A 22,010-nucleotide genomic window follows, 5' to 3' on the forward strand; every position below is an offset into this window, starting at 1 on the left:
TGAAAGGGGACCTCACTGTACTGTGAGACATAACAGTTCCTTTCATGATAGGAGAGGACATGAATGACTCTCGTCGTTTTATACAGTGTATCGCTAAAGTCCCTCTCCTTGAGTAAATTTTCAATCTTTGTAAAACTATTTACAATAAAGTTGATTGCACCTGGTAGTTCATTGAAAATTTTACTCCCACTTTGTGAGAGGGATTAATTTTAATTGAACATGTTTACTGCAGAGAGGATGCCAGTTGTGAACAGTCTGTAAGGCTTTCTATCTCCTTCACCACCTCAATAATTTCTTGTGCCTGGTCCTGGTGGAGCACATGGGTAGCATTGGAGAGGAACTTCTCATGGAGCGATTCTTGGCTGAGGGGCTTCCTCCAGTGTCCGTAGAAGGTGTCACATCTGCCAGTCACGATCTCTCCGCTCTCCAGGAGCAGCACAACTTCCCCGTACATCTTGTCAAAGTTGGCCACATTGTCTTCAGGGTGCTCCACCACCACCTTCCTCAACAGGTTGATCAGATCTGGTCTACTAAGGCTGTCCTCACTGAAAGAAGAAATGCCCACCTTGCCATCCAGAAGGGCAGTGCAGGCGTTGAACTGGAAGGAGTGTCGCGCCTCGTGCTCAGACTCTGGGAAGGGCCTGTTGATATACTTGGAGACTGGGACCCTCAGAAGGACAGCGCGGATGGAAGCAGGGTTAAAGGAGCCTGTTATATTGGTGACTCGGTTTCTGACTGAGATGGCAGCGTCTGCCACCCAGTGCATGCCCAAGTGAGCTGGGAACCTCTTGAAGGCGATGTCTTGCTTCTCCAAGAGAAAGCTGTAATCTTGATCTGGCATTGCCAGGGACGAGGGCTGGTAGTCACCATAAAAAGCACTGAACCCTGAGCAGCCTGGCACATCATCCAAGATGAGTGGGTTGGCTTCCATCCCACGGGCAGCCAGAAGTGCTGCTTCCATCCCAAAGCGGGTCGCATTGCCAATATGGAGAGGCTTGGCAAGAGTTGCAGCATTGGCCATAGGTGCTCCCGCCAGAGAGGCAGCGATCGCCAAAGCATGGGCACATTGTTTTGCATTCAGTGAAAGGAGTTTTGCTGTAGCAGCAGCGCTGCCCATGGTGCCAGCAACAGAAGGAGGGTGGAACCTGAAGGAAATAGAAAGATCGGTGTCAGACATGGAATAAGGATAATACCAAAATAGATTTAAAAGAGGGGAAATTCTAACAATAAGTGCGAACTACGGAAATATACTAAAAGCATATCAGCCATTAATGCTATTATGTAGTACAAGGAAACAGAGAAACTATAATAGGATCTAATCAATCATTTGACACATATAAATAATCTAGTTACAGTGAGCAGAAAAATTTACTTTACCATATTTACTTTGTATTGTGTACTATCCACATACATGATATTGTTTGCATGATAGGTTCCTCTTAGGGATGTTTCTGCCCTATGTGCCAATCGGGCACACATCATAACACACCCCCTCTTTAGGGTTCTCAAACATTACACATGGAATATTTCTACCCTTTTCATACATCGTACATCATAACCATGCCCAGGAGATACTGCGCCCCCTGTGGGCATCAAGTGTTGGTCATGGGATTTTTCTGCCCTTTGTGGGTATCATACAAACCTTTTAGGGATATTGCTGGCTTCATTTGAGAAACGCATGAGCCTTCCTTGCACCTCAATGCCCACGTTGAATGCCAACAGGAAGTCTGAGACACTGGGTCGGAATCTGGAGTTCTGGACTTTTTGGTTCCGTCCAGAGGTGTCAGGGTACAACACCCAAAGACCCCGGAGTTCCACCTGCCTTGGTGCACAAATGAACAGAAACACGGGCTTCTCGATGGTGGCGTCAAAGACCAAAGGTTTATTACTGCAGGGACACAGAAGTCACAGAATCTACACACGGGCAGAAACTAGGAGCCTGTTCGATTTGTACAAAGTGGGTTGCTCCTTATATACCAAAAATTGTGCTCTAGGCAAATATTTCACATGTCGGTACATTCCCAAACCTTTTGTGTCTCTAAACAATAAATATTTGGCGTTACACAGGAACTGTCGATAATATCTGATACCAAACATCACGAAGAGGGGTTCCCACTAGTTCATCACAATCCCCTGTCAATATTGCTTTCAGGAGCCGGACCGCCTCATCGTAAAGTTCGTTACCTCCCCCTAATAAAGATTCAGAAAGAAAGAAACAGAGCCAGGTGTGGAAGATAGAAAAGTGGGATAAGGGATGTTTGTAGGTCGTAAATGGGCAAGGCTACCGGCTTCGGCCGCCTAATCATGATCAGGTACAATGGACACGAAGACCAGTTTGGCAAGACTGGCCTTGGGCAGAGGAGGCAGCCTTTGTCGAGTCATGCAGCTACAGCGTGATCTGGTTTAAGGTGCACGTGTCATGTAAGAGGTGAATCTCCGGCTAAGGCTACGTGTCCTTAATCAAAGTGGAGTAAATGAAATGATCAGAGGCTATTGCATATGTGAGGGCAAGGAAACACAAAATGGCGGCCATGATCTAAGATGGATGCCGTGGGTATATCAGAAATATGTCAATGGAAGGAGTGCTCTTGCTCGTAGCGTAGCGAAACCACTAGGATATACTAAATGGATCATTTGCGGTTCACTGATACCATTTTTATGTATTTCCGACAAACTTGAAAACACGGGTTCAAGTCGTCACGGAACCGTCACGGAACCTCAGACCCTCCTTTTGCCCTTACATAGGCAATTACTCAGTCTATGTCAGAATCTAGTTCTATGCTCATCAGGTCAGTGACATGTTGTTGTATCATCATCCTTTCTCGTGTCTTTTCTCCAAACGCAGGTGGTTTTCTGAGACAAGTCGTAGCACAAAGACTACACAGAGCAGGACCACACTGGATAATCAGACAACATGAGAATAGGAATACTAGGATGACACCAATGACCATTAGAATCTTCCATCCCCACACTGAGATCAGAGTCCAAACCCACTCCATGAAGGACCAGTTTCCCTTGTCTACATGAATGGAGTCCGAAATCTTGTGCAACTTAGAGATCGCCTCGTAAACTGTTGGAGCATTATTAGGAATAAAGACACAGCAGCTCGATTGGATCATTCTGCATACCCCACCTCGATCTGCAAGTATAACATCTAGAACCATACGGTTCTGCAATGTCATGAGTCTATCCGCCTGAAGCTCAGCTGTCAGATTGCTAAGGGCACCAGCAGTTTCAGTAATAGTAGATTCGACTACCCGTGTTAGCTGACGTATGTTTCTACTATTGGCCATAGGTCCCCAGAACGGAAGGAAGCCTTTGAAGAAGTCTCCAGCTTCCTGACCAGCTGTATCTTCCTTGCTGAAGACACCTCTCGCTACTCTTGTTCTGTGGTAATCAGGTGAAGCAGTGTATGTCGGAGGCAATAATCGAGCAATATAACATGATCCTGAGAAGTCGGCAGGCAACCATGTATAAGCTCTGTCTCGACAAATGAAATAGGTACCCCTAGCAGTAAGAAAGGCAGGGGAAGAGTTAGCCGGAAACACATAAGTCTCTACGCACTCACTCCTCCCTAGCTGAGCTCTCGGATTTCTCCCATTACCTTGCAAACAGACCTGACCTCGGTGAGGTACGACCCAGATTGGAGTTGAGCTTTTACGCTTGCTTTCTCCTAAACTAAGGCGATACTCTGAAGTATTCCAACTTAAATATCCTCGCAATTCGTCTCTAGGGTATGATGGAGTATTATTGACGTCCTTGACCATATCAATAATTCCCTGGACTAAGGCTTTGTTGGCAGAGTTATATTTAGTGGAACGTGGTGGACGTGGAGGATAGGTTTCAAGGGCATAAGCAAAGATGGTTTGAAAAGCCTGAAATGATCCATTATAGCTGTAAGGCAAAACCAGATATGGAATACCTTTATCCATAGTGTGAGGTATCAAGCCACATACCCAGCAGTCTGTAGTGTTAACCACCAGTTGGTGTTGGTGCAAGAGCTGCACAAAAGTGTTGTTGGTGAATTCTGAGCGTCGAGCTTGCTCATGTTCTGGAAATGAGTGAAAAGAGTGTATAGAAGAAACAGTAGAAATAGCTGGATCAAGGGGAGGTACTGTAGAAACTGGCACAAAAATCAAATTTATGCTAAAGACGATTCCACCCACCAATGTTGCTAAAACAATCAAAAATGTAACGGCACATTGCATCAAGAAACATTTGCTGTGAAGAATTCTATTAAGTCTGTTTCTGCGAACGTAAATCACATTCTTTCGTTGCAGCGCAGGAAGCTCCATCTTCTACAATCCGCTCGCGACCACTGATGATGTGTACGTAGATGAAAATGCCTCTGTCAGCCCTGGGAGTTCCCAGAACTAACAGAAAGATCGACCTTGTGTCAGACCCCTGCAAATTCAAACTAGGCACACAGCCACGACCCTACGGCTACCCAGACGGCAAGGCAATTTTAAAAACAATAAACAATAGCAAACTTCCTGGCTGAAGGCAAAAGTTCAAAATATATATAAATATATCAAAATCACAGTATGCAGTTGCCTGCTTTATTAGTCCTTTTTATGGCTTCTAAGGTTGTATCTTTTCTTCGCTGATACTGTCTGATCGGAAAATAGTGTATCACTAGCAGCTGTTGTAGAGTTTAAGTTCGCAGATAGCAAAGTTTCTTGTGATGCTGGAGACAAATGTTCAGTGTTCAAAGGAGTTTTTTCAGGAGGAGAGTCAAGTTTCAAAGTGTCAGTAATCAAACCGGCATCGCTGAAAGGGACAAATTTCGGAGTTGTTTCAGCTTCGGAGGCACCAATTCCCTTCTTCACCCAGTCGTCGTAGGGCAGCGGCAGTGGAACACGCTTTACGTGAGAAGCGTGGATCCAGTGCTTGCGACCAGCAACACGTACAGCTGTCCTCGTCGCCAGCAGGACCTGGAAGGGGCCGATGTAGCGAGGCTGAAGATTCTTTGTCCTCGCAAAATTTCTGACCACCACGTGGTCGCCGGGTTTCAGCTGATGCCCTGGACTCTCCGGAGGTTTTGGCAAAGCATCAAAGACCTGTTGATGAATAAGACTTAATTTAGCAGTCAAGTCGTAAAGGTAGTCTATCAACATAGGATATTCAATGGAGCAAAAGTGTTTAGGCCTCGGCACACCCCAGATATTTGCCGGACGGCCAAACACAATCTCATATGGAGAAAGCCCTATTCTAGAATGCACTGTTGCTCTCGTTGATAACAAGGCCAAAGGAAGTGCGTCTGGCCAGGCTAAACCTGTGGATGCTTGTATCTTGGCTATCTTAAGCTTCAGAGTGCCATTGTAACCCTCGACTAAACCAGCAGATTGGGGATGGTTTGCACTATGGAATTTTTGTTTCAATCCTAGACCAGCACACACACTCTGCATAACTTTCCCTATAAACTCACTTCCGTTATCTGACCATACAATCCGTGGCATTCCAAACCTAGGGAAATATTCCTTGAGAAGAATTTTGGCAGTAGATAGGGCAGTGTTGTCCTTTAATGGGTATGCTTCTATCCACCTGGAAAAAACACAAATTACCACCAGGACGTACTTTAAATTGTTGCAGCGTTCCATGTGAATGAAGTCTAACTGAATCACTTCAAAGGGGCAGGAAGGAGGAGCGAAATGACCAGCTGGAGTTGGAGTTCCCTTGCCAGGATTATGCATCAAGCACACCATACAATTTTTCACCACTCTCTCTGCACACTTACTGATTCCCTCATTCTTCCAGACCGGAGCTAACATCTTACATATCCCTTTAGAACTTATATGCGCCACTCCATGCGTCATCGTCACTACTGCAAGCACATATGCATCAGGCAACATCCAACGCTGCTGTTCTGTCAAATCGATCCAACATCCATTCGAGTCCAACTTGCCCGTACTTTCTCTCCATACACGTTTCTCTTCCTCAGTCGCTTCTTTCTGAATCTCTTTCACACTTTCCATAGTGTCCTCACACATTCCAGACTCAGCAATCCATCTTGCAGACGTAGCAACGTACATTCTACTCATCGTGTCTCTAGCTGTTTGTTTAGCGGTTTCATCAGCAAAGGCATTCCCACGACCAACATCATCCGTGATCGCTTTATGAGCACTGCACTTCACAATCGCAACTTCAGTCGGCAAGGTTAGAGATTCCAACAAGTCGTTAACTAGCTGACCATGTTGGATCTTAGTCCCATGGGACGTAATGAAACCCCTTTCTCTCCACAACCGGCCAAAACTATGGGCCACGCCAAATGCGTACTGACTATCTGTAAACACATTCACTCTCTTTCCCTCAGCTAAAACACACGCTCTCGTAAGAGCTATTAATTCTGCTGCTTGGGCAGAATTCTGACTCACTCTTGCAGTCTCCACAATCGTCTTCAAAGTCGTTACCGCGTAAGCAGCAGTCACATCACCATTCCCCAATTTAAAACATGACCCGTCCACATATAGCGTACCATCCGGGTCGGACAGGGGAGTATCCCTCAAGTCGATGCGACCTTTTGTCTCTTCCTCCGTTTTGAAATAGCAGTCATGTGGCTCAGAATCACTCGACTCTTGATCAGTCGGCAACAATGTTGCTGGATTCAATACATTGCATCTTTTGATCTGAATATGACTCGCTAATAATGTCAGCTCGTAACCAGATAATCTCGCACTAGTAAGGTGTTGTGTCTTCGTTCGGTTCATGAGTGTATCCACTGCATGAGGAACCATGACCACTAGCATATTGTTCATCACCAAACCAGCAGATTGTCGAATGGAAGCTGCAGCTGCCGCTGTAGCCCTCAAACAACTAGGTAACGCTCTAGCTACCGGATCTAATATTGATGAGAAATACGCACAAGGGCGTTGTTTATCACCAAACTTCTGTGTCAGAACACTCAACGCGCAACCTTCTCTTTCGTGAACGTAGAGCGTGAATGGCTTGCTGTAATCAGGTGTACCCAATACAGGAGCTGAACACAGTGCTTTTCGTAACTCAATAAAACTCTCTTGACATTCATCAGACCATGGCACCGGACTTGGAACATTTTTCCCAGTCAAAGCTACCAACGGTTTCGCTAAAAGTGAAAAATTTGGAATCCACTGCCTACAGTAAGAGGTAATACCTAGAAAGGCACGTACTTCTCTTTGTGTGCGTGGAACACTCATCTGCGTAATTGCTTTTATTCTTTCTGGGGTCAACTTCCTTCCCTCCTTTGATAAGAGGTGACCTAGGTAGGTTACTTCTTGGCAACAATATTGCATTTTGGAAGGTGACACCTTATGATTCAAATTGGACAAATGATGCAATAACGAAATCGTAGCTGCTTTGCAAGTTTCCTTGTCATCGGCAGCCACTAAAAGATCGTCTACGTACTGTACTAGGGCAGAACCTGGAGGAAGGACAAAAGAATCTAGCTGACTTTTTAAAGCTTGACTGTAAATGGATGGACTTTCACAATAGCCTTGTGGAGCGCGTTTAAATCTGAAACTGCGACCTCCTAAACAGAAGCCGAAAATATCCCTACTTTCTTCAGCTATCGGAATGCTAAAGAAAGCATTCTTTAGGTCTATAACTGAGAACCATGTAGCTGTAGCAGGTATCAATGTTAACAAGGCAGTAATGTCTGGCACTACAGGAAACTGCGGAATTACAATCTTATTAACTTCTCTAAGGTCTATGACAAACCTATAAACTGGAGGCTTTGTAGGATCAGTTCGTTTCAAGATCGGCAATACAGGACTGTTACAGACATTTCCTCGCGTTTCTTCAACCACACCTTTCTTAATCAAATCTTGCACAATTAGTAAAAGTGCACGTTCTCCTTCACTTGAGATTTTATACTGGGGAATTCTTGGAAATTTTACATTCGCTTTCAAAGTTACTACATACGGTGGAATTTCTAGGAGACCTACATCATTAGGACCAGTCGCCCAAAGAAAATCAGGGAGTGAACGGAGCTCCGGCGGGAGTGCGTCCATTGACAAGTACATCGGAGAGGTGATTCTTTTACCCAACGTAAGCTGTACTCCTTCCGGAGAACAGTACAATGTCGCATATAGTCGCTTTAACAAATCTAAACCAAGCAGATTTTCATTACAACCTGTCGTCAAAATCAGGGGTGCTTTCAATTGGCACGGTCCAACAGAAATAGACAAAGGACCAGATATCGGATTGTACACAGGGGCGCCTGAAAAACCTACGGAAACATTTGTTGAGCCAGACAAAGGTGCGCCAGGGAGTTTCGCATGCATGATAGAACTTTTTGCGGCACCAGTATCCAACAGAAACGGTTCGACTACACCTGATGTTGCTACTGCGACATAAGGCCCACTCTGATCCACTGGAACTGATACTACTCCCTTTCTCTGTCCATGGCTGTCCTAGTACCCATTTTGTTGAGAATCCTCATCTACTTCACAATAATCTTCAACAAGATATTGCTGAGATCTATTTTGCTGAACAGATTGTCCATTTCGTTGATCAAAGTGATTGGAGGGACGATCATTCGTTTGTGGAGGCATAGCACCTCGTCCTCGTCCTCTAGAATTCTGCACAAAACCACCACGACCTCTCTGAGCTGCTGCTGCATTATTTTGCGCCAAGATCGGACATTCATTTTTATAGTGACCCTCTTTCTTGCAGTACGCGCATTGATTCCATTGATATTGAGGTCTTGATGTACTATAATCTGTCCTTTGATATGAGTTCTGCTGTGTATTAGTCTGATTCGCGCGAGGCGGATACGCCTGCTGCAAAAGAACTTTAGTTTTTAAATCTTTCGTTTTCTTTTCTGATTTTTCCTTTTCCTCTTTATCTCTATTTTCGTAGTACTGTGCAGTCGCAAGTATTTGCGCTGTCGTAGATACAGCCCACGCACTTTCTGAGTCTTTTAATTTATTGCATAATTCAGGTAACAAATTATGCACAAATTTATCGACAAATAATCTTTGCCCTCCTTCTGTACTCATGTCCTGACCACTATGATCTACAAAAGTCTCTTCGAACCTCGTGAAGAAGTCCGAGACGCTTTCGTCTTTCTTTTGCTTACATGCTGACAACTTGTCCCAATTAACACGCAATGCTGGCATCAGAGTCTTCATTAGATCAATTATTCTACCTGGCAGATTAGCGATCAAAGGTTCGGGTTTTGCACCACCTATTTGTTGACCATCTGCTGCAGTGATAGCTGCCCAATCACCACCTAAAGCAGCCTGATGATCCTCTCTACGAATTTTAGCCCACACTGGTTGCGGAACTACGTTACCAAACAACATATCAATGTCGGCTAAGTTCATTATACAAGCCTCAACTGTCTGCGTTAATTCCTTGTAATATCCGGCTGGATTCTTACGTGGATCTGGCAAGGCCTGCTTCACTGCTAACACTTCTGCTCGCTTCCATGGAATATGTATCCATACTCTTTGGAACTGTGCTGGAGCAGCTGCAATTCCTGCATTATCATCACGTTGTACTGCTTCGCGCCAAATTGGAGGAACTTCCCTCATAGGATATTGGCGACTTAGCTTCATTTTACCTTTCTCTAAATCTCTCGGAGAACGAAGAGATGGATCACTCCTAAAACTTAAAATCAGTTCCATCGCTTGCTTTATATTCTCACCCACTATCATTCCAGCAGCAAACTCCTTTTGAACCCTAATTAAATCTTCTAAATCTGATTCGACATCGTCTTCTTCTATCTCTTCACGTAACAACGAGCACATCTCATCAAAGACGTATCGTTGCGTTGGTTCTCCCCATTGCATAAATGTGTCTAACACATCTCTCGTACTATATCTTCTACCCTTCGAAATCCATCTGAGAGCCGTGGAGTCTAAAACTCCCCGTTCCTCAGTACTAGGAAGCTGACTCCGTCTCTGAACAGAGTCAGGAGTAGGAGTCTTAATCAAGGTTTTATATATAGGAGACAGCATATTAGTAACGGAATCAGTGATTCTTCGACGAACAGAAAGTGGAGTTAGTACACTCGCAGACATAGAGAATGCAGTAGAGGTAGGAATAGATGAGGAAGCAGTAGGAGTATTGAGGAAAATAGTTTCTGGAGCAGTAGGTACAGAGGTAGGTATAAGAGCTGGCAGTGTAGGAAGAGGAGGAGCTGTAGGAACATTTACATTCACCACAGGAAGTATAGGAACTTGGTTCTGAGGGACAGGAGCAGGAGCACCAGGTTGTCCAGCAACCGGCAATTGAACATTTGGGATGAGTGGAGCCGTAGCACCTTGTGCATACGGTGGAGGTGACCGTAACAGATAAGATAGCAGAGGATCGTTTTCGGAGTCCTCCAATATCTTAGCCATTTTCGATGGCAAGGCAGGATAGCACTTGTCAATCGCTAGGTTATGCTCTCTAATGGCTACATCTATGACCTTCTCACACTCGTTAGCCTGCAACTGTTTAGTCGCTTGCTCTAGAGTTAACTCTTCTTGTTCTTTCTGCTCTTTCTTCAACCTTTTCATTTCTCTCTGTTTGGATTCTTTCCGCCAATAACGAAAGGAATCAAACATTGCCGGCCGGGCTTTCTTCTTGAACAATTTCGCTTCTAAGTTGTCGAGAATCTCTTGTTCAAAACTACCATGCAGTGGCCAACTAAGGACACCATCCTTCTTACAATAACGGACCCATATCTCATTATAAGTTATAGGACCCACGCCATACTTACAGTATAAATCATATAGGGGAGTCCCAATCGGAGGAACCAGACAAGAGTCCTCCAATTGTGAGTCACTGTTGCAACTAAAACAAGACAACATTTTCCGACTTACCATTTTCAGTCCGGAACACAAAACAAACAAAACACGGAACAAATATGTGCACTCGAACCAAGAACTTAGGCCTACCAAAACGAACTGATGTATCGATACCCAAAACTAAACCAAATAGATTATCGTAATTAGATCAACCAATGATAATCTAACAAAACCAAACTAAACCAAGAACCGATCAAGGATTTTTAACAATCCTCACAAAGTAACCAGCTAGCTATTACTAAATACTTAACTGAGGCACTGAAGACGTCACCAAGGAGAAACCCGTCACGTTTCGCCGTACTAAGGACTGCACCACTTCGGGTCCAAGACAGGGCGACGGTCAAGGCAACGGCCCACTGCAGCCGTCCTGAACGGGAAACCCTCGTGGAAGAGAACTTCAGGGCCACTTTTGCGATATGCCGGGATCGATGAAGTGGGGCGCCTCCCTCAGGAATCTTCACACGAAGCTTCTCGAACTCTTCAGGCTTTTGGACCGGTACCGAATGACGTCGCCCCACGTTGGGCGCCAATTGGAGTTCTGGACTTTTTGGTTCCGTCCAGAGGTGTCAGGGTACAACACCCAAAGACCCCGGAGTTCCACCTGCCTTGGTGCACAAATGAACAGAAACACGGGCTTCTCGATGGTGGCGTCAAAGACCAAAGGTTTATTACTGCAGGGACACAGAAGTCACAGAATCTACACACGGGCAGAAACTAGGAGCCTGTTCGATTTGTACAAAGTGGGTTGCTCCTTATATACCAAAAATTGTGCTCTAGGCAAATATTTCACATGTCGGTACATTCCCAAACCTTTTGTGTCTCTAAACAATAAATATTTGGCGTTACACAGGAACTGTCGATAATATCTGATACCAAACATCACGAAGAGGGGTTCCCACTAGTTCATCACAATCCCCTGTCAATATTGCTTTCAGGAGCCGGACCGCCTCATCGTAAAGTTCGTTACCTCCCCCTAATAAAGATTCAGAAAGAAAGAAACAGAGCCAGGTGTGGAAGATAGAAAAGTGGGATAAGGGATGTTTGTAGGTCGTAAATGGGCAAGGCTACCGGCTTCGGCCGCCTAATCATGATCAGGTACAATGGACACGAAGACCAGTTTGGCAAGACTGGCCTTGGGCAGAGGAGGCAGCCTTTGTCGAGTCATGCAGCTACAGCGTGATCTGGTTTAAGGTGCACGTGTCATGTAAGAGGTGAATCTCCGGCTAAGGCTACGTGTCCTTAATCAAAGTGGAGTAAATGAAATGATCAGAGGCTATTGCATATGTGAGGGCAAGGAAACACAAAATGGCGGCCATGATCTAAGATGGATGCCGTGGGTATATCAGAAATATGTCAATGGAAGGAGTGCTCTTGCTCGTAGCGTAGCGAAACCACTAGGATATACTAAATGGATCATTTGCGGTTCACTGATACCATTTTTATGTATTTCCGACAAACTTGAAAACACGGGTTCAAGTCGTCACGGAACCGTCACGGAACCTCAAATCCCACGGGCAACATCTGGGAGGCAGCCATTAGAGCTGGCAGCACAGCACCTGACGGGTGGGTGGCAGGGTGCCAAGTGTCATCGAAGTCCATGGAGTGACTCTGTTAAAAGAGGAGTAGAGGATTAGAAGGTACTTAAAGAAGGGTGTGTCAGAAAGTGATGTTAAGCAGAGAGCTTGTGCCATTGACCTATGGAAACAATTCACAGAAGTGTAGGATCCACATTCTAAGATTTGGTTGAGTGACTGAGCCATTGCCCAAAACAGACTCTTTACAGAAGTAGAAACAGACAGAATTGAACATTGGAGGAGACAACATTTAAGTAAAATTCTCATAAACTCATTGTTCTTAGTTTATGCTTGAGGGATAAAGTGATAGCCCGCTCTCAAAATCCTTACCGCTACTCCATTGACATATGCAGCCAGCGTAGGTGGGAGTTTCAATCCTTTCCTTCCATACACAGAGCTGATGGCAGACAAGGAGTACATGTCCTGTTGGAAATAGAATTAAGTTAGGAATAGAAAGTGCACCTAGAAACCTAGTAAAGAAACAGCGGATATTTTGGGAATGTGGATTATTCAACTTTAAACACAGGATGATTCACCTGATACGTGGTGGGATCTATTAGAAGAAACACATGAGCAGGCAAGGGGTCTCTGCGAGTAGATGCAGTGTTTCTGAAGGACAGTTGTTTAGGGGACCAGAGTTCCTAATGTTTATTTGGGTACCCTAGTCTATGCTCGCAGTCCTGCCAGTGTCTCAAGACATTAGCTGCTTTGCATCTGAAGGAAGCCTGGGCTGTGATTAGTGGATGAGTATTTCATGGTGGATGAGTAATTCATGGTGTGACTTGGTCTTTCTCTCTTCTTACCTATTATTCTGGAGGGTTATTTAACCCTATTATTCTAGAGGGTTATTTAATAGCCAAGGGGTTCATGGTGATTTGCTTGGTTCGATCCAAGATTTGAATATCCTGGTAAAATCTTATGGTGATCCTGAACCACTAAAGTCTGTAAGCAGTTTTACATGGCACAACCACAGGAGTATAGTCACACTCTTGGCGTAAAAAGGGTTTTTAATTGTTCTGCATGGTGTGTTGCTTAGTGAGTTCAATGTCTTCTCTTACCTGGCAGTATCCCAGGGCGATGTTGAACACATGGGTCGTGCTTCCCACCAGTCCAACGCCGATGCTGTCCAGGATCATACGCTTGCTTCGGCGCCGCACGGTTTGGGACAGGTGATCTGTCTGGACTCCATGTATGAAGGCCGCAAAGCTGCTAGTGACCGCCTTCTCCAGGTGGCTCCCCTCCAGCACTGAATGAAGAGAAGAGACAGGATCAGAACTACAAGCATTCTGGGCTGGCTTCAGGCACAAATCCAGATGATCCGGACCAGTTCCAGATGATGTTTATATGGGACAATCCTTACCCAGGACTCTTGGAGTTCTAGACTGATAGCAGATGCAAACCAGTGCTAGCAGCTCTATAACCGGTTACGGGGATCATGGCATTAGGGACCCAAGTCAAGGTAAGTGATACCAGAACCAGTAACTGGGCCCATGGGATACAAAGCAGTCCTGGCACAAGGAGAGTGGCATCAGAACCAGTAACTGGGGTCAAGATATAGAGAGCGGTCCCAGACCGGGGGAAGGGACACCAGAACCATTAACTGCGTACAATAAATACAGCGGGACCCCAAACCAAGAGCAGTGAGAGCACACAGACACTTACCTTCCACCGCCGCTGTGTGCACCTGCCTGGACAGCCTGAGGATGGCGTGTGGTTTCTGGAATAAGGGAGAAAGCAATATTAGCCTTGTTGTTTCATTGTATAAGAACATAGAAGGGAGTGGACAGGGCTAAAAAGAATGGAGCACAAGGCAACAGAGTCGAGAAAGGGAAGAGGACAGAGAAGGAGGAATAACAGAGGAGAGATCTGAGGGTTTTCACAGCTAGCAAGTGCAATCTGTCAAACCACAGCCCAAGACTCGCAAATGAATGACTGCTTCCTGGCACGTGAGCAGTCTCAGCCTAGCAAAGAGCCTAGTACCCTGACATTATAGGAACCATTATGGCGTATTATGCCAGCACCTTAAATTGGCATAAATCTGATCACAGCACCATGTCCAATGATGCTGGTCTTTTGGCCTGTGATGGCAACAGACTGTCGCATGATGTCAGCGCCTTACCACATACATCAGAGGGTATCTGTTCTTGTGCAAGCATTCTGATTGGATGTTGGCAGAGAAGCAGTGTGAAGCATGATATCAGCTGGCACAGTATGAAACTTTACTTTGCTCCTAAGGTAGATGCGAGAAAGACAATGTGTCTTGGGCCACAGTGCACCACCGAGGCACTATGTATCAAGCTTTGTGCATTTCTACTCCTACTCTGGGAAGCAAATACTTACAATAACGTCCCAAACTCCTTTTAGTGCAATCTGCTGCTGCTAATACTGCATTTTAACGAGCAGTTTATGCTTCACTGGCTCTGCTTGTTAACAGCAGCAGCGCTACAAACAACAGGACTGCAGCAAAACCCCAAGACGCTTTAAATATTACTGTCGTATTTCTGAGGATTATGCTGTATGATAACAGCCTCTATTGGCGAACATCTTATAACAGACCTTAACTACCCAGGATGCTTCTGCAATGTTCACGGACGACAGAGACGTCCATATTATGAACATCACCGAACACATGGCGAATGGTCTCAGAACTGGCGATATTAAAACACGCGGCAAGGTAAGAATAAAAGGGGCTCTCCTTTTTTCACAAACATATATTGAAAAACAAAACAATACTAGAGAAGTATGAGAATCTAAAAAGTACATAAAAAGCATCAGAATGCCAAGGTGAAAAAAGCAAATAACCGTGAATGCAGTAATATAGCCACATACATGTTCTAATAAGTAAATGCGCTGTCTGTTGTATTTTAGAAGATATCCCTCTATAAAAACGAATAGTGAGATAGAGAGAAAGGCTTTCAGCCAATCTAAATGGACTATGGAAACAAATTATGCCACCCAAGCAGACGAAAAATATACAAATCCATCCATTCGAGGGGCCAAAACCTGATGTCTGTAGCGTGGGCTCACCTGGAAGGCGCATTGAAGCATGCTCTGCACTGGTGTCTGCCTCTGTCCTGAGAGAATTTACCCCTGTCTCTGCGAGCAGTCTCTCTGTCTTTCGAGGTGGAACCTCCTGTGCCCCGCAGTCTATCTCTGTCGACCTGAGAGGGGTCTCTTATGTCTCAGTCCTTCCCTCTGCCTCGCTCTCTCCGATGCTGAGGGCATGTGAGCTTCTGGTGTTGGCTGACGTGTCTCTCTCTTGACAGAGGTTATATACCCTGAAGAGGCGCGTGAGATCGAGCCCTGTGGAGAGTGACGTCACTAAAAGGGGCGGGCGAGGTGTGACCAGCGCCAGGTGTCATCCTCTGGGAAAGACCCTTAGACATCTGGGAAATTCCTGGAGGAAATACCGTAGAGCAGACCAAAGAGAGAGGGGCCCGTGGGAAATCCAAGGAAGACACCCCTGGCTGATCCAGTGGCTGTGTCGCCCCCCACCTGGCTCCCTAAAATGGAGGATGAACTGGGATTATACTAGTAATCGTAACATTAAAGTGTTTGTGAGCGCGCGCAGATCAATAGAAGGGATTTGAAAAGCGCGGCAAATCACTGGTGAGGGTCGCGAGGCGCATCTGTATCTTTCTCTGTATTGCTTTATGCCTATACATCTGCGCATGTATGTGTTTAAAACACCCATTTGTATTTACAATAAAATTTGTACTTTTACACATTTGGATCCAACATAGTAAATAGTTAATGCGAACACCCGTTTAATACGTTATTTATATTTGCCATTTCTCTACGTGAGTGCAAGTGTTTGTAGGCAATTCTTTATCTCTGTCTCTATATGACTCTGTGCCTACAATTCTAAGCATCTCTCATGTTAGAATATACCGGCGATTTTAGTTTACAAAAGAACAGTTACATTCACACATTCAAACCGACTTTAAATAATTCTCTCAAACCTCGTTCTCATAATTTAAGGGCATGATATATCATTTTTATAAGGAATAACTAAAAAACTGATATTTCCTCTGTGCTTTCCATGGTTGGAATGTATTCTTAATAATAGACTTTTAACAGTAAAAGGAAATCATTTCTCATTAGAAACCTATGATGTCATATCTCAGAAACGTAAGGGTAGCAGTTTGGGAGATGAAGTTGCAACTTTAGTTCCCTATAATAACCTTAAGAATCCGGACAGGAAGTTCCATCTCTTTTGGGGGCGCTGGAGGTGGGCGCAGTCTTCAAGTAGAACCCCCCACTGAGCCCTGCAGGGAGCTCCACTCACTGCCTCTGTTTCCGAAGGTAAGAAATCCCGGTAGTTACAGACAATAAACACCTCTCAGGGGTGTCCTTGTGTAGGGTACGTTTCATCATACCAGCTCCTCCCTGTCTCTCCCACAGAGCTGGTTCCACAGGTCTATGAAGCACCTGGAACCACAAGTGACAGCACCTCGGTCTAAAGAGACAGTCTGGTATGTTCATTGACGGCAGAGACTTCAGAGCAGGGGCTGCTGTACCTCAACACCCCCCCCCCCCACACTCAGCGGTACAACTGGTCAGCAGACGCATGAACATGTCACATTACTGAGCACTGATAACACAACTATTTAGGTTTTTGAGCAGCTAAACATAGCCCATTAATGCTGCGTCAGGGCGCTTTGAGATAAAAGGTAAACAGAAAGATAGGAGAGATGCTTGGGCCGGGTGGTGGACAACAGTTCTAATTAGAAGTCAATGCCTTGGGTTTCTTGGGAGAAGGAGGCCTTGAGAGCGTCAGGCCCTGCACGTGTCCGGATCTTCTGCCACATCGTTGAAACTTGGAGAGCGGGTGGTTGGACTCTTCTGGTTAGCAGATCTCAGATGTCTACTCAGGAGACTTTGGTTATATAGCTGGGAGCCTGTCCATGGACAGATATATGGACAGGACTAAGGCTATCAAATTGGGATCTCTCTTTGACCAGGAGCCAATGGAGTGACTTGAAGATCACCGAGATCTGGTCTTTGTGTCTATGGCCAGTGATCTGTCTAGCGTTACAACTCTCCACCACAAGACTATGATTTTGAGGAAGGGGGGGGGGGTTCCTGGCAGAAGACTGGTGAAAAATAAATGAGTCAGAAATATGACTTGCAAACACTGGACACCCAACCGGCAAATTCGTTGGTACCAAGAGAGAAGCAACAACTATCTGATATAAAGTGTCTGCTGGAAAATACCCATTTAAAATCCATTGGAAAATGACGCCAATTTTGAATGCTCATTACTGATCCTCTGCCAGGTAATTGTTCATTAAAACCTTCTATCCGAAATGAGTCTATTCTCCCAATTATATAGCCCTTTGTCTTGCTAATATGGTGCCCAATATGCCACACAGCCAGTTGTGCGGAGCTCTGCTGAAACACAGGTCTGCCAGGGAGGAGCGCTGGTGCCCAGATAAGCTGAGTTTTTTTCAGAGTTCCAAAGGCCTGGTCATTATGCTAGGGGTCTGCTAAAAGTGCCCAGATGCTGGTACTATGTTGGTCCATGTGCCAGCATGAATGTGATGCTGCCCAGCTGTGCCAGCTATGTTCATGGTATGATGAGAGCAGCACTGATGCTCAGATAGGCTGGGGCTTTCTTAGAGTGCCAGAGGCCTGCTCACAAAGCTAGGGGTCTGCTAACAGTGCTCGGATGGTGCTAATATGGCAATCAGTGTGCCAACATGCCTGTGATGCTGCCCAGCTCTCTCACCTGTGCTCGTAGTACGATTCCGCCAGTGAGGAGAACCAATCCTGAGGAAGGCGGAGGCTTTCTCAGAGCGCCAGATGTCTGCCCAACCTGCAATGGTGATGCTCAAATGATGCTCAATGTGCCAGCCATCCTGTGGCGCTGCTCTGCGGTGCCAGAGTTCTGCTACAAACACGAGACTGCCAGGGATGAGCTCTAATGCTCAGATAGGCCAGGGCGCTCACAGACTTCCAGAGGCCTGGTGCTAGGGGTGTGCTAAAAGTTCCCACATGCTTGTACTATCGCACTCAGTGTGCCAGCATACATGTGATGCTGCCCAGCTCTGTCACCTACGTTTATAGTATGATTTCGCGGGGAGGAGAGCCAATGCTGAGGAAGGCTGAGGCTTTCTCAGAGCGCCAGCGGTCTGTGGTCAGTGTTAGGGCGATGCTCAAATGATACTCAATGTGCCAGCCATCCTGTGGTGCTGCTCTGCGGTGCCAGAGTTCTGCTCAAACACAAGTCTGCCAGGGATGAGTTCCAATGCTCAGCTAGGCTGGGGCACTCTCAGAGTGCCAGGGGTCTCCTAGTCATAACTGGCCCTCTTGCTGATAATGCCATGATACCCAAGAGTGTGAACTACACAGTACTATGCCATTTTCCTACATTGACCCTGAATGTAAGGCATCATCGCCAAGCCAGTGACTTACAGTGCAGGGGATGCCAGCTGGGTGCAATCAAGAGCTACGGATACACACGACATGGTGCAGCCTTCTATCATACGTAGATACTAATCAATGTGAAGGAGTAGCCCTGAGCATCAGATAGAATCATCCGCACCAGGTGGGCACATGTCTGTCACTGGGGTTCACACGGGATCTGCTGTCCACATGACTCTCGTGTACACGTGCAAACCTGGGCACCCTGGAAGGGTTCAAAACTGATTACAGTGAGCGGTCAGCAGGAGTTGGAATACTCTCTGCCTGCCTCAATTTGCTGATTGGACAACGTCAGTCTCACTTCCACAACCATCCATTGGCTGATTCCTTTCAGTGAAGCACGTGACATATTCCAGTGTTGGAATCTGGATGTGCTTACAAACTAGAACGCATTATCTATCTATTCAAGATTTGACTAAACTGACCACGTATAATTATAACAAAAGATTCACATTGTCAGCCGCAAACACCGCGCCAGCAGCAAAGAGGTCCTTAAGCTAGGCATTCCAAAATTCTATAAACAGACGGATCAGTCCTTCTCAGCCTCTGCTCTTTGTATCTAGACAGCATCTCTTTGATCTTCGCCAAGTCCCATCCCTTGAGCTGTGCTAGAAATTGGGTTGTAGATTGACTGCAGTAAGAGCCCTAGTCAAGCAGCAGCCAGAATCCTAGTCAGTGTAGGACACAGGCAAACCCTAAATTAACCAGCGCTCACCCTATGTCAGCTTGGCACAGAGCTGCCAAACTTAACTTAGAGGCAATGTGTAAAGTATTTGTGCAACACAGTACAACAGTAAAAAGACCACAGAAAGAGATTCAACACCAGGTTAGAAAAAAATAACTTGGCTTCATACATGAAATAAGTCCAAAACAACAAAAATCCAGTAAGTAGAATTTGCGATATGTATTTGTAAAGAATAAACTGTAAAATAGCACTTTCAAGAAATAAGCGCTTATTTGGGATATCTGGCCGCACTGGACCAGGACAAAGCAAAAAGTTCAGGCCAATCACGATAGAGCACAGGCTGTATACAGGGACCTAGTAAAGCACGCTGAACAAAAGTACCTTAATCCTGGTTGCGTCGACATCGCAGATGCGTCAGTGCCGATCCATGCAGCGGTGGCATTTTGCAGGTCCTAATCCACATAGCGGGCCGATGCGCCCGTTCTGATCCACCCAGCAGCGGCGATGATTCTGCTCTGATGAAGGGTGAGCTGCGATGCAGAGGTTCGTCGTCAAGGCGGCTATTATCAGGCATGCAAAGACCTTGCACTGGGAGGAGCATCGCACAGGGGAGGTTCCAAAGGCAATGCATTTAGTCCGATCTATGTAGCAGAGGTGATGTGCTGGTTCTGGTCTATGCAACGGCAGCCATGCATTGGTACTAAGCCATGCAACAAAGTAGATGCACGAGCTCTGATCGAAGCAACAGAGGCAATGGGCCAGATCTGATCTGTGCAGCAGTGGTGATGCACCATTTCAACAGAAGATGCATGGGTTCTGCTGCAGGAAACACCCAAGGCCCACTTCCAAAGGTCCAGGACTGGGCCCACCATTTGGCAGGCAGACTTACAGATGGCAGAGTCCAGGTGCAGAAGCAGGGTGGTTGGAAGTCTTTTAGGTCCCTGAGACTTCAGATCAGTAGGCCACCTAGCTAGCCCTTGGAGTCATGATGGGTTCAACTGATGCAGGTCCAGTCTTTCTCACCCAACCCTCTGGGCCGGTCACCCCACGCACCGCATTCACTCCTCTGTGTGTGAGCCCAGGCTGCCCCCGAGTGCCGCCGCTGCCTGCAGCTGTGCTCCTGGCCCCCGACCACTGCTGCTTGCGCTGCCTTGTATTGTATTGCCTTGTATTGTATAGTAATTTTCTCCTGTTTTCTCGTTTCGCTTTAGTGTGCTGTTTCTGCTCTGTATTTCTGTGATTGTATTCCCTCCCTGTGGTATTTAGTTATACTTAGTTCGTTGCCTTTGTCCCCTGTTGCCTCTCGTGGTGCTCAGCCCTGGCGCGTTTCCAGCCACTTCCCCGCTCCCCGCCGCTGCCCCCTGCGGCCCGCCCCCTTCCCTCGGCCGCCCTTCCCATTCGCCGCCCCGCTCCCGCCTCCCAGCTGCTCCTCCCTCCCACTGGACCATATAGGACAGAGGAAGTGCAGTGGTGAGCAGTGACCTCTGACCCTCTGGGCCGGTCACCCCACGCACCGCGCTCACTCCTCCGTGTGTGAGCACAGGCTGCCCCCGAGTGCCGCCGCTGCCTGCAGCTGTGCTCCTGGCCCTCGACCGCTGCTGCTTGCACTGCCTTGTATTGTATTGCCTTGTATTGTATTGTAATTTTCTCCTGTTTTCTCGTTCCGCGTTAGTGTTCTGTTTCTGCTCTGTATTTCTGTGATTGTATTCCCTCCCTGTGGTATTTAGTTATACTTAGTTCCTTGCCTTTGTCCCCTGTTTCCCCTCGTGGTGCTCAGCCCCTGCCGCGTTTCCCGCCACCTCCCCGCTGCTGCCCTCCTGCGGCCCCGCCCCCTTCCCTTGGCCGCCCTTCCCATTCGCCGCCCCGCTCCCGCCTCCCAGCTGCTCCTCCCTCGCTCCGCCCCCCCCACTCTCCACATATGGCAGAGTGGCAAACGCGCAGCGTTGACGCGCAGCGGGTGCGCCCTAAGCGCGCCAAAGGTAAGCCCATCTGCGCCCGTCCGCGCCGGGCCCACGCCCAGCACCCGGACCCCTAACCCCCGCAGACACCAGCCCACCCGCTGGACCTACAACGCCACCGAACTCAACGCACTCAACACCGGCCGAATCCCTGGATGCTACCGAGCCACCCCGAGATGCACCCACGGACCCTTCATCTGCCACTCCTTCAAGTTCACCTGCATCCGGACCTGCACTGCGCCCGCACCCACCGTGCCGACCCCCAGCAGCAACCACCTGAAGTGCATCCTGCTCAACACCCTTTCCGTCCACAGACACGCCGTAGAGCTCTGGAACCTGCTCGACACCACATCTCCAGACGTCGCCTTCCTCACGGAAACCTGGATGAACGCCTCCTCAGCACCCGACATCGCCCTCGCCATCCCGGACAGATACAAGATCACCCGGAGGGACCGCGGCAATCAGACCGGAGGAGGCGTCGCCATCATCCACAGGAACACCATCTGCATCATGACCAACACCGACGACACCCTCACACCCGCCGAAAACTTGCACTTCCAGATCCACACCGACCCCAAGACCACCCTCAGAGGCA

At 46.9% G+C, this 22,010-nt stretch overlaps 1 protein-coding gene across 1 annotated transcript in view; it reads right to left on the reverse strand.

Moving 5' to 3' along the window:
* Positions 1 to 223: 223 nt before the first annotated feature.
* The window catches only part of LOC147728159 (cis-aconitate decarboxylase-like), a 37,182-nt gene continuing 15,395 nt past the window's right edge, over positions 224 to 22,010 (reverse strand). The window contains exons 2-8 of the mRNA XM_086963742.1: positions 15,080 to 15,096; positions 14,009 to 14,063; positions 13,405 to 13,592; positions 12,677 to 12,769; positions 12,285 to 12,380; positions 1,643 to 1,755; positions 224 to 1,145 (exon numbers count right to left, since the gene is read on the reverse strand). Coding sequence (XP_086819868.1) covers positions 224 to 1,145; positions 1,643 to 1,755; positions 12,285 to 12,380; positions 12,677 to 12,769; positions 13,405 to 13,592; positions 14,009 to 14,063; positions 15,080 to 15,096 — 1,484 coding nt within the window. The remainder of the gene's footprint in view (positions 1,146 to 1,642; positions 1,756 to 12,284; positions 12,381 to 12,676; positions 12,770 to 13,404; positions 13,593 to 14,008; positions 14,064 to 15,079; positions 15,097 to 22,010) is intronic.

This window comes from Lissotriton vulgaris, chromosome 3_1 (genome assembly GCF_964263255.1).
Source record: "Lissotriton vulgaris chromosome 3_1, aLisVul1.2, whole genome shotgun sequence".
Lineage (NCBI taxonomy): Eukaryota > Metazoa > Chordata > Amphibia > Caudata > Salamandridae > Lissotriton > Lissotriton vulgaris.